We start from the raw sequence: 12,256 nt of genomic DNA, 5'->3' as shown, positions 1-12,256 counted from the left end.
ACGATTGGCGGCAGGAGAATTAATATGGTGCACAACCTTAGCAAATGTTGGGACATGATTTTCATCACGACACCTCAATAAAAACGACAAAGCACATTGCAGTCTAACTCGACTGCTACGAAGTTTATCCAACTTACGTAAACACCGATACATTTCCTCCCCGTAGAGGTAAACAATGTGAGACCTGAGTTTCTCCTGGCGTATACAACTATTCCTATCCTGTTTAGTTACTGGTGACGAGAAATGGCATTTTTATGCTAACATAAGAAATAGAAAGGAATTGATGACCCGAAACGAATCAGCAATTCCTCGTACACAGACCTGTGCGCATCCAAAAAATATAGTTTTACGCATCCGGTGGATCAGCGATGGCGTGGTGTACTAAGAATTGCTTACCCGGTGTGTAACCATCACTGCAGACATTTATTATCAACAACTGAGACGTCTTGCAGATGTAACCCCAAAATAACGACGAGGAAGACTGCGTGAAGTGATGCTACTACACAATAACGCCCGCCCGCGTTCTGTTAGACTGACAAGAAAACAGTATACTAGAGTCGGATTGGGAAGTCATTCCGCACCCACCTTATTAACCTTTTCCCAGTCTCTGTCGAGAAACTTTCAAAGAACTTGCTTTCCGGATGCAAATCCGCTCGGAACATGGCTCGTCGTTTTATTCGCCCCAAAACCACGTGATTTTGAAACGCGCGGAACCGAAAAGTTACTCCAAATCGGAAGACTGCTGTAAACCCTGAAGAAGGATTTATTAATGATGACTTAAGTCTCTGTTATGTGTATCCTTTGTATTTATTAAACGTACGGAAAAATGCTACGTGCTTTTGCACCAACCTAGTATCTTAGAACTACAGTGACCGAAAATATTAGTGAGAATATGGTCGCGATAACTGGAGTATTGTAGGGATAACTGACAGGACATTTGAAATTCCACACCTACTTAATCTGAACTCTGTGTTGCGGATAACACTTTATGACAAGAAATAAAAGGCAGAAAACTTATATGTTCGTTCAAAAAGACTGGAGACACATGTATAAATTTTTCAGAAAATCTTTTACCACTATAATCTCCAATTTACTATACGTTTGTACATAAGATACTTGGAAGTACAGTGGCAGATATTATCCTGACAACCGTGTGAACGGCTTGAAATTTACCTTGTCGTTTTTTTTTGTTTTTTTTTTTTTTTTGCACTTGGTAGTAGCATTATCATAAATAGACATAAAATAAAACAATTCATTTCCTCAATCACTCATTTGAGTCTAAAATTTATAAATGATGAATGTCTCCTGTTACTAAGTGATAAGCGTAACAACCTCACGGAAACTGTGGATTCAATTCCTAATATTACCAACTGTCTTTCCTCGGTGGAAGGATTAAAATATTGTTATTTTACATTTTATTTTATTTACACGTCAATTGGATGACTGGAAACGAGTGGTTTGGAGTGGTGAATCTCGCTACCCTGTGGCAACGCCATGGAAGAGTCTGGGTTTGTCGAATGCGTGGAGAACATTACCTGCCATGAAATCTTCCGTGTTGTATGGCCGTAGTCCTTGGAACTCTTCTATCCCTGACGTTTCGTCCAAAGCTACGTTCGACATCTTCGGAGGTGCTCCTGGTAGAACCAAATTGAGGAACAAATTTCCAAGGTCATGGAACGTGTCAGTACATGAAATTACACATAAAAGTAGTAACAGATAAAAAAACATGTTTATGAACCCGAAAAAGTCAGGCCATAAGTTTAAGTAAACGAAATCAACAATACAGCAAGAACCAGTTTAATTTTTCAAGGAACTCCTCGAAAGAATAGGAGTGACCCATGAGGAAACCTTTCAGATTCGAAATGAAAGCGTGTGGATTACTGCTAAGATGTTTGAATTCTGGTGGCAGCTTATTGAAAATGGATGCAGCAGTATACTGCACACCTTTCTGCCTAAGAGTTGAGGAAGTCCGATCCAAATTCAGGATTGATTTCTGCCGAGTATTAACTGAGTAAAAGCTGCTTATTCTCGGCTATAAGCTAATATTGTTAACAAGAAATGACAGTAAGGAATATATATATTGAGAGGCCAATGTCAAAATATCCAGGCTCATGAACAGGGGTCGACAAGAGGTTCTTAAACTTACACCACTTATTGCCCGAACCTCCCGTGTCTGAGCCAAAAATATCCTTTTAGAATGGGAAGAGTTACCCCCAAAATATAATATCATATGACATAAGCGAATGAAAATAAGCAAAGTAGACTAATTTTCGTGTCGAACGATCACTCATTTCAGAAACCGTTCGAATAGTAAGAATGGCAGCATTAAGTCTTTGAACAAGAACCTGAACGTGCGCTTTCCACGACAGTTTACTATCTATCTGAGCACCTAGAAATTTAAACTGGGGTTTCACTAATCACATGCTCATTCTGTGAAATTAAAACGTCCGGTTTTGTTGAATTGTGTGTTAGATACTGTACAAACTGATGCTTACTATGATTTAGCGTTAGTTTATTTCATGAACTGCACTATTTGAAACCGAGCCAATGTTGAACACAACATCCTTTATTACCAAGCTAGTGTCATCAGCAAACAGATATATTTTAGAGTTGCTCCTAATACTAGAGGGCGTATCATTTATATAAATAAGGATCGGGAGTGGCCCCAACACTGATCCCTGGGGCACTCCCCACTTGACCGTACCATATTCATACCCCATTTCACAGCCATTCTCAACACTGTGAATAATGACCTTTGTTCGCAGGTATGATAGGGCTTCAATACAAGAAACTAAAATCGACAGTTGTGACGTCGGTGTGTTACACAAATTCGTCTCTGAAACTCAAATGAAATTGTGTATTTGGCAGAACATGGAGCAACAGGCGGTCAAATAGCGCCGACCCGCGAACGTGAGCGACCGAGGTGGTGCAGTGATGAGGCAACTGATTCATATCTGGGTGACAGCAGGTGAGACACCTGTATTTTAGTAATTTCTTAAGGGAAATGAGAGGATGATTCCTTCGATGCCCATTCTTTCCGCATGTTTTCTTTTCCTTCTTCCTCGCCTTTTCCAAGGAGTGGATTCAATCCAGGGTACGCTCGCCTCTCCGAAACCCGAAAGCGGCGCGTTAACGCGCTCGATTATCCAGACGCGTCTCCATCCTTTTCTCGTGTGAGTTTTGAATTCTTCCTTTTAATTCTCAATACTGTATTTATCGTTTAAGCTCGGAGTGTGACACTGAACAGCTGTGAGAGTTTGACTGGGAATTTGGGAAAGGAAACGACTCAATTGTTTTGAGATGTGGTGCTCAGGTGTATTCTGAAAATCAGATAAACGGATAAGATCACGAATCACGAAGTCATTAAAGAGCTGAAAGAGAACAAAAGTTTAAGTAACACTATCGGAAAAAGAAGAGTACCAGTTATCGGTCATCCACTGAAAAATACGAGTGCCTCCGAAAACGGTAATAAAGGGATATGTCAATGGCAAAGGAACGGGATGATGACCACGGCTGAAATAGACAAGTCAAATTACAAAAAAAATTCCAATTGTAACTCCAATATGTGAAATTAATTCTGAAAGGCAGTACGCCAGGAGATCTGTTGGAAACCAACTGCTACTCATGAAAGAAAGATAACTTAAGTGTTAATATGTTGAAGGGGCCCTTTAATAAAGTTTACTTTCTAGGGTATTAAAAATTAAAATAACAAGATCACAAATATGCACTAACTCCACATTGACACCTGCTCATTTACTTTATGAAAGCAAGTTATCACTTGGCACGACCCAAAAAGAACAAATAACCCCTAAGTTTTCTAAATATGTTTGCACTGAAATGCTTAACGGGTTAAGCCCATCAAACAAGTTTTGTAATATTTCTACCTGCAGTAACCATTTTACTGTTCAGCCTTGACACACTTCATTGTTAACACTGTTTCTGCACCTCAGGTAGGTATTCCATTGCACTTTTCTTCTCTGAATACAATACTTTTGCAACAGTGACCTTACTGAATGTGATCGTTTTTAAATCCTCACTTCGCCATTCTGTCTCAATACTCTTATAATTTCTCGTCCATCTATTGTATCATTTTTTTATCTGATGTCCCCCATGCGTGGTGGTTTAAATCCCTGAGGGAGAGCTTAACCGGAGTTGTCTTAAAGATTATATCAGCTTCTTGCTCAAAGTCCATAAAATAGGTGCCCTTTATCTGAACCCCTTTAAGTGGTTGCTTATTGCGAGCTGTTGCTATGGTATTCAGTACATCATCGGTAACACAATGATTCCTCATCTTTGCCCAAACATCCTTTTAGAGTTACTAGTTTTTCTGTTACTTCCCTTTATTGATTTTTTCATGTTCTTTTTTTTATTTTTCACTAGCCGTTGTAACGCCACTGAAGACAGGCAGGACAAGCGAAATGTGTCCACTATAGGCAACTCGCGTAACACATTCAGCACTTATCTCATCTACCGTAAGAATTCATAGGAATTACTTTTCATGTCGTCTATTAACTTTCGGAGCGCGTAAATCAGTCATTATTGGAGATTACCCTTGTAATATATTGAAGCCCTGTTCACATTCCACCTAACGAAGTAGAAAACACTATTTAAGCAAAACTTGCAGTTAGCTCCTCTAGCATGATAACCTTCAGTTTAAGATTACTTCAGATAAATTAATTTACGTTTCTCGCTTGTAAAGCCAGTAAATTAATAACGCTTGAATTTAAACTTTCGGACTTTCTAATGGCGTAAGTAGGAAACAGTAGTTGTGGGCAAGCGGAAGGATATACATTTGACACAGTAACCTGAGTTATTGAGCATCGTTTTCGTAACAATTTCACTTGCGGAACGTTTCAGAGATCCTGTACATAATTGGAAGCATACTCAATTTTGCCGCCTGATTTAATGTAGTGATTATCCCTTCTTTAGACGACGCCAGATATTTAATATACGATTAAGATAATTCTAGTTATGCACTTAAAGGAGTACGTGGGTCGCTTAGTAACGCTGCACGTGTTAAAGAACTAGTATCCGGTGGTCAAAGGACCCTCTACAACTGCCGTAGGTCGTGTAAGTACAGTGGTGTGTAAGTGGCAAGCGGCTATATGGAATCAGCGCAGTATGATGAAGATGGGTCGACGTGGAGACGTGACCGAATGGCAGACAGAACCTGTGGTGTATAGATGGGCCCATGGCCGCACCTTGAATGAAGATACCTGATTAGTCGGTGCATTAATTGTACAGCACTTGTGTGTACCTCACAGCGACCTTTCAGCGTACAAACGCTTGGTGAATTACTGGCACTTACTTTTGCCTAGTTTCTCGGGAACAAGCTGAGAGGAGAATGAGGTAATTTTTGTACTGCGAAGTAGTTTCAGAAGGACTCGAGTGTTGCCCTGGTCGGGCCACATTTTAGTGGCAGCCTGCTGTGTTACGCTGTTCCGCGAAGCGACGAAATTTCGTCTCCCATATCCCCTGCGAGAGCTGCATTAAGCTATAAAGCAATTAAACGAACCGCGAGCCCAAAGTCTGTGGAATAACGGCTCACGCTCATAAATAATTTATAAAGCTGTGTGACGGGCTCCTAAGCGGAAACAAGGGCCGTGGCGACTAAATTTTCACGGTGTGGTCGCCTACACACACACACACACACACACACACACACACACACACACGTACATAAACACACGCGCACAGAGGGAGGGAAAGAGGGTGAGAGAGAGAGTGGTGGGGAGGACGAGCGTGGGAAGTAATTTGGGCAGACTGAGGCTCCCTCCCCCACCCCTCTCCAGCTCCGCTGACGAGCGGGCGGGCTGCAGCCGGCTGCCGGCTGCCGGCGCTGACGTTGATGGATTAAAGCGGGCCGCGTCGGCCAGGGTGGGGCCCGTAGACTGGACGTCTGCACAGCCCATCTCCTTCCAACAGCGCCCGGAAATAGACGGCGACTCTCCGCTTTCACCAGGCACATATCTGCACAGCGGTTTTCAAAACTAACGGCACTGCTAAGTGGGTATTGTTTTCGAAAATGGTATGATACCTGCGTTCATTGGCTAGCAAGCGTTACCGAAGATCTGTGGACGTACTCTCCCTCTCATTCTCTCTCTCTCTCTCTCTCTCTCTCTCTCTCTCTCTCTCTCCGTCGGAATAGGCCTTGGAAGGCCCAACAGTATCGACCGACCGCCGTGTCATCCTCGGCCAACAGGCATCACTGCATGTGGATATGGAGGTGCATGTGTTCAACGCACCGCGCCCCGCACCATTTACATCTCACGAGGACTGAGTGTACCCGCTTGTCAACAGCGCTCGGCAGCCTGGTCAGTGACCCATACATGTTGTAAATAGGCTGTTTGGTTTTTATGTTGGTAACGCCACATAGCGCTCTATATGAAAATCACTGACTGTGCTGTGTGAAGTCTGTGGCTGGTTTGCATTGTTGGAATATTGGCTATTGTAGTGTTGGGCAGTTGGATGCGAACAGCGCGTAGCGTTGCGCAGTTGGAGGTGAGCCACCAGCGGTGGTGGATGTGGGGAGTGAGATGTCGGAGTTTTGAGAGCGGATGATCTGGACGTGTGTCCATCAGAGAGAGTAAATTTGTAAGGCTGGATGTCATGAACTGATATATATAATGACTTTAGAACACTCTTAAGATAAATACATTGTTGGTCTCAATCAAAATCTTTCATTTGCTAACTATGCCTATAAGTAGTTAGTGCCTTCAGTAGCTAGAATCTTTTATTTAGCTGGCAGTATTAGCGCTCGCTGTATTGCAGTAGTTCGAGTAACGAAGATTTTTGTGAGGTAAGTGATTCATGAAAGGTATTGGTTATTGTTAGTCAGGGCCATTCTTTCGTAGGGATTATTAAAAGTCAGTTTGCGTTGCCCTAAAAATATTGTGCGTCAGTTTAGTGATAATCAGAATAAGTAAAGAGATAAATGTCTGAGTACGTTCAGTTTTGTTCAGCTGTTTGATAATCAAATAACGTAAGGGGTTTACCAGCACAGTAATTCATTAATTTTTCTAAGGGGACGTTTCAATTTGCTAGTCCAGCCTGACAGCGCTCAAGGTCGGTGGTCTGACGGGAACCGGTGTTACCACTGCGGTACAGCCATTGGCATATAGAGCTACAATGTCGGACAAAGAAATAGTCCATCTGGAAAGACGACGTCGGTTTCGATCCGATAACGGCATAGGCCATCTGGAGGATTGTAGAAGTGATAATGATTTCAACGTTGTCTACCAACAGATAGCGTGGTGGCATACCTACCAGATCGCTTACAGTCAGAAGGCAAAAGGTTCAAATGGCTCTGAGCACTATGGGACTTAACTGCTGAGGTCATCAATCCCCTAGAACTTAGAACTACCTAAAACCTAACTAACCTAAGGACATCACACACATCTATGCCCGAGGCAGGATTCGAACCTGCGACCGTAGCAGTCGTGCGGTTCCGGACTGAAGCGCCTAGAACCGCTCGGCTATTCCGGCCGGCCGTCAGAAGGCACAATGAGGTGCAAACACATGAACCAATCAAGCAACTATTCAATAGAGACACACTCGTACTTCCTACAGACAATGGTCACAATTTTTTTGTCAGACTATCGGTTTCGGTCTATAATGACCATATTCAGATCTGTTTTATAAAAAGTTTGTTTTGAACAGTAGTGCTGCTGACAAGACGACTCTTGCATATGCTGTTATTTATATATACATATATCTGACGATGCTGGTGCTAATTTTGTGTTTAACACTTGACGATGCCACTATGGATGCAGTACATTAGGACATGTTTTTTATAAAACAGATCTGAAGACGGTCATTACAGACCGAAACCGGTAGTCTGACGACAAAAAAATTGTGACCATAGACGTAAAGGAAATTTATTCTGCATTCGGGTCGCTGTTTTATTCGCGACCATGTCGCAACTTGAGAAGCTTTCTACAGTTACTGAGCGAAATTGAAAGGGCTCAAATTGCGACCTTCCGTGTAGCAGGGTGGCCATGTCGGAGAACTGCAAGCAAGCTGGACGTGCTGCGTCAGTTGTGCAACGATACTGGTTATCAGTAGGCACGAGAACATTGTCACACTCGTAGGAGAGTTTCTGGACGTCCACGAAACACAGGCGCCCGCCAGGATCGTCGTATTATAAGGGCAACAGTGGCAGATCGTACAGCTAGCACAACGCAGTTAAGAGGGCTCAAGAGCTGTCAGAACGAACTGTTGCAAACTGGTTATTAGCAATGGGATTTCTAGTCCATCTTCCACTCAAGCCACAGCATCGATGTGCATGACTCGACTAGTGCCGTCAGAAGATCACTTGGAATGGAGCACCGTGGTCTTCAGCGATAAAAGCAGGTTCTGCCTGTACCCAAATAATGGTAGTTCGCGCGTGCACCGTGGACCTGGTGAGCGCTGTCTCCTAGAGTGCGTTAGTCCAAGACACACTGGCCCCAACCCATGCGTTATGATCTGGGGTGCAATAAGCCACAACTCTCGTTCACCGTTAGTGTTTCTCATGGGGGCGCTAGCCAGCGCTCTGTTGGCGTAGATTATTGTTAGACACGTTTGCCGTTCTTGAAACAAGAAGGTAATGTGTTGTTCCAACAGGATAATGCTCGCTCACACGCTGCCTCTGAAACTCAACGTGCTCTGCAAGATGTGCTGAAACTTTCCTGACCAGCACGATCTCTGGACTGGTCTTCAATGGAGCATCTATTGGATGTGATGGGACGAGAATGACATGTGCAACTCGTTAACCAACAACTCATACAGCCGTGTCAGCTCATCCTATATTCTAATATCTTTTGCTAGTGTCACGACCCGTCTCTGTCAGTTCGCCGGGTGGCACTTCGGTCGCCTGTTAGTTGACTCTTTTGTTGTAGTTTCTCGCAGCGGATTGTTGACCACATGGGCAGGCAACTAGCCGCTTCAATGAGAGAAAGACAAGAGGCACATGTGACGTACGGTGAGTTGTTCACGGAGCCAACGGGCACACTATTGCCTAAGCGGCCGATGGTGCGTAGAGTTGTGTTGGACGGCAATACCTGGGCCTAATGTCGACGCGGCCGGTTTACCCTAGACTAATGAGGCATAGTTGCGGATTTGGGTACTGGAGTGCTTCATTTTATGGTGCCATCTGTTCTGCGCTTTGGGGGTAAGCTACTCGTTACTTGATTGTCATATCTGCTCCCACGTCGAAGTTTCTCCGGCTACGCTGCATTGCCTGTGGTTCTCCTTCACTCTGTCTCAAGTATTAAATTTACTTTCTTGTGCCTCTGTTTAAAATTATCGAATTGCCATAATTTTTGGGTGTTTTAAATCTTTTTTTAATTGCAACTTGTTCAAAGCCTGCTTATCTTGTCATTCGGGCGTGAAATTAATTGTGTCATATGTTCTAGGCTGCCACGTGTATTAGCGACCACTGATGTCGAAAATGAGTCTTATTTGTATTGGAAGTTGTTGCTTCCCTGACTGATGTAACGACTATGAGACTGGCTACGGCCGTGGTAAGCAAAGGCTAGCGATCCAGTTAATCTTGGCTCATTTGGGTAATTAAGTTCTCTAACTTAGGTGAGATCTTGCTCCTTTCAAAGAAATTAATGTTTATTGTTCTAAATGCAATTACTATTGTATTTTTTTGGGTGTTATCCAACAAGATTTAACTCTTACTTTTTAAGTCATTTAATTATATCTTACATTAACTTCTTGTTATATTTTATAGTAAGACTAACCGGTTAATTGTCTTAAGTAATCCTTATCCTTGTATATATATATATATATATATATATATATATATATATATATATATATAGATATAGATAAAACTCTCGTGTCACAGTGTTAGTTGCCATACTCCTACGAAACGGCTCTATCGATTCTGATGAAATTTTACAAGTATATTCGGTAGGTCTGAGAATCGGTAGTAATCTATTTTTCATACCCCTAAGTGATAAGGGTGGTCCATCCCAAAAACTTTTTCTTATTTTTTGGACAGAACGTTTTATTTTTGATTTTTATGATGTGGCATTAAAAAATGCACATAACCCTAAATTTTCACCCTTCTACCATCGATCCCTATTTTTTAACAGCGATTTCAGTAATTTAATAATTTTGAACCCCAGTCGATAACTGATCAATTATAACTTGATCAACGGCTCGATCGATTCTGATGAAATTTTACATGTATATCCGGTACGTCTGAGAATCGGTCGTAATCTATTTTTCATACCCCTTAGTGATAAGGGTGGTCCACCCAAATTTTTTTTTTAATTTTTGGGAAAGAACTTTATTTTATGATGTGGCATTACAAAATACACGCAACCCTAAATTTTCACCCTTCTGCCACCAGCCAGTATTTTTTAATAGCGATTTTAGTAATTCAATCATTTTCAACCCCAGTCAATAACTGATCAAATATCACTTGATCAGTTATTGCCGCCAGGTGTCTACCGGTGATAGTCTTTCACTATTCGGTAGACACGTAATTGATGAAAACGTATCAAAAGCAACGACTCGAATGTCCCTCTTTTAATCGACTTAACTAGACCGAGAATTTTAACTAGGTAGCACGCGTAATTTGCCAAACCGACATTTAGGCCTGTCGTATACGCATCGGTTTTTATCGTACGGAAATACACTCCTGGAAATTGAAATAAGAACACCGTGAATTCATTGTCCCAGGAAGGGGAAACTTTATTGACACATTCCTGGGGTCAGATACATCTCATGATCACACTGACAGAACCACAGGCACATAGACACAGGCGACAGAGCATGCACAATGTCGGCACTAGTACAGTGTATATCCACCTTTCGCAGCAATGCAGGCTGCTATTCTCCCATGGAGACGATCGTAGAGATGCTGGATGTAGTCCAGTGGAACGGCTTACCATGCCATTTCCACCTGGCGCCTCAGTTGGACCAGCGTTCGTGCTGACGTGCAGACCGCGTGAGACGACGCTTCATCCAGTCCCAAACATGCTCAATGGGGGACAGATCCGGAGATCTTGCTGGCCAGGGTAGTTGACTTACACCTTCTAGAGCACGTTGGGTGGCACGGGATACATGCGGACGTGCATTGTCCTGTTGGAACAGCAAGTTTCCTTGCCGGTCTAGGAATGGTAGAACGACCTTCCGTGTAGCAGGGTGGCCATGTCGGAGAACTGCAAGCAAGCTGGACGTGCTGCGTCAGTTGTGCAACGATACTGGTTATCAGTAGGCACGAGAACATTGTCACACTCGTAGGAGAGTTTCTGGACGTCCACGAAACACAGGCGCCCGCCAGGATCGTCGTATTATAAGGGCAACAGTGGCAGATCGTACAGCTAGCACAACGCAGTTAAGAGGGCTCAAGAGCTGTCAGCACGAACTGTTGCAAACTGGTTATTAGCAATGGGATTTCTAGTCCATCTTCCACTCAAGCCACAGCATCGATGTGCATGACTCGACTAGTGCCGTCAGAAGATCACTTGGAATGGAGCACCGTGGTCTTCAGCGATAAAAGCAGGTTCTGCCTGTACCCAAATAATGGTAGTTCGCGCGTGCACCGTGGACCTGGTGAGCGCTGTCTCCTAGAGTGCGTTAGTCCAAGACACACTGGCCCCAACCCATGCGTTATGATCTGGGGTGCAATAAGCCACAACTCTCGTTCACCGTTAGTGTTTCTCATGGGGGCGCTAGCCAGCGCTCTGTTGGCGTAGATTATTGTTAGACACGTTTGCCGTTCTTGAAACAAGAAGGTAATGTGTTGTTCCAACAGGATAATGCTCGCTCACACGCTGCCTCTGAAACTCAACGTGCTCTGCAAGATGTGCTGAAACTTTCCTGACCAGCACGATCTCTGGACTGGTCTTCAATGGAGCATCTATTGGATGTGATGGGACGAGAATGACATGTGCAACTCGTTAACCAACAACTCATACAGCCGTGTCAGCTCATCCTATATTCTAATATCTTTTGCTAGTGTCACGACCCGTCTCTGTCAGTTCGCCGGGTGGCACTTCGGTCGCCTGTTAGTTGACTCTTTTGTTGTAGTTTCTCGCAGCGGATTGTTGACCACATGGGCAGGCAACTAGCCGCTTCAATGAGAGAAAGACAAGAGGCACATGTGACGTACGGTGAGTTGTTCACGGAGCCAACGGGCACACTATTGCCTAAGCGGCCGATGGTGCGTAGAGTTGTGTTGGACGGCAATACCTGGGCCTAATGTCGACGCGGCCGGTTTACCCTAGACTAATGAGGCATAGTTGCGGATTTGGGT

General features: G+C 43.5%; 1 protein-coding gene across 1 annotated transcript in view; it reads right to left on the bottom strand.

The window, feature by feature from the left end:
- Positions 1–5,912, bottom strand: part of LOC124795802 — an 84,967-nt gene extending 79,055 nt beyond the window's left edge. The window contains exon 1 of the mRNA XM_047259883.1: positions 5,783–5,912. Coding sequence (XP_047115839.1) covers positions 5,783–5,912 — 130 coding nt within the window. The remainder of the gene's footprint in view (positions 1–5,782) is intronic.
- Between the last annotated feature and the right edge of the window lie 6,344 nt (positions 5,913–12,256).

The sequence above is a fragment of the Schistocerca piceifrons genome, chromosome 4 (genome assembly GCF_021461385.2).
Source record: "Schistocerca piceifrons isolate TAMUIC-IGC-003096 chromosome 4, iqSchPice1.1, whole genome shotgun sequence".
Lineage (NCBI taxonomy): Eukaryota > Metazoa > Arthropoda > Insecta > Orthoptera > Acrididae > Schistocerca > Schistocerca piceifrons.
This window is presented reverse-complemented; position numbering and strand designations above follow the sequence as displayed.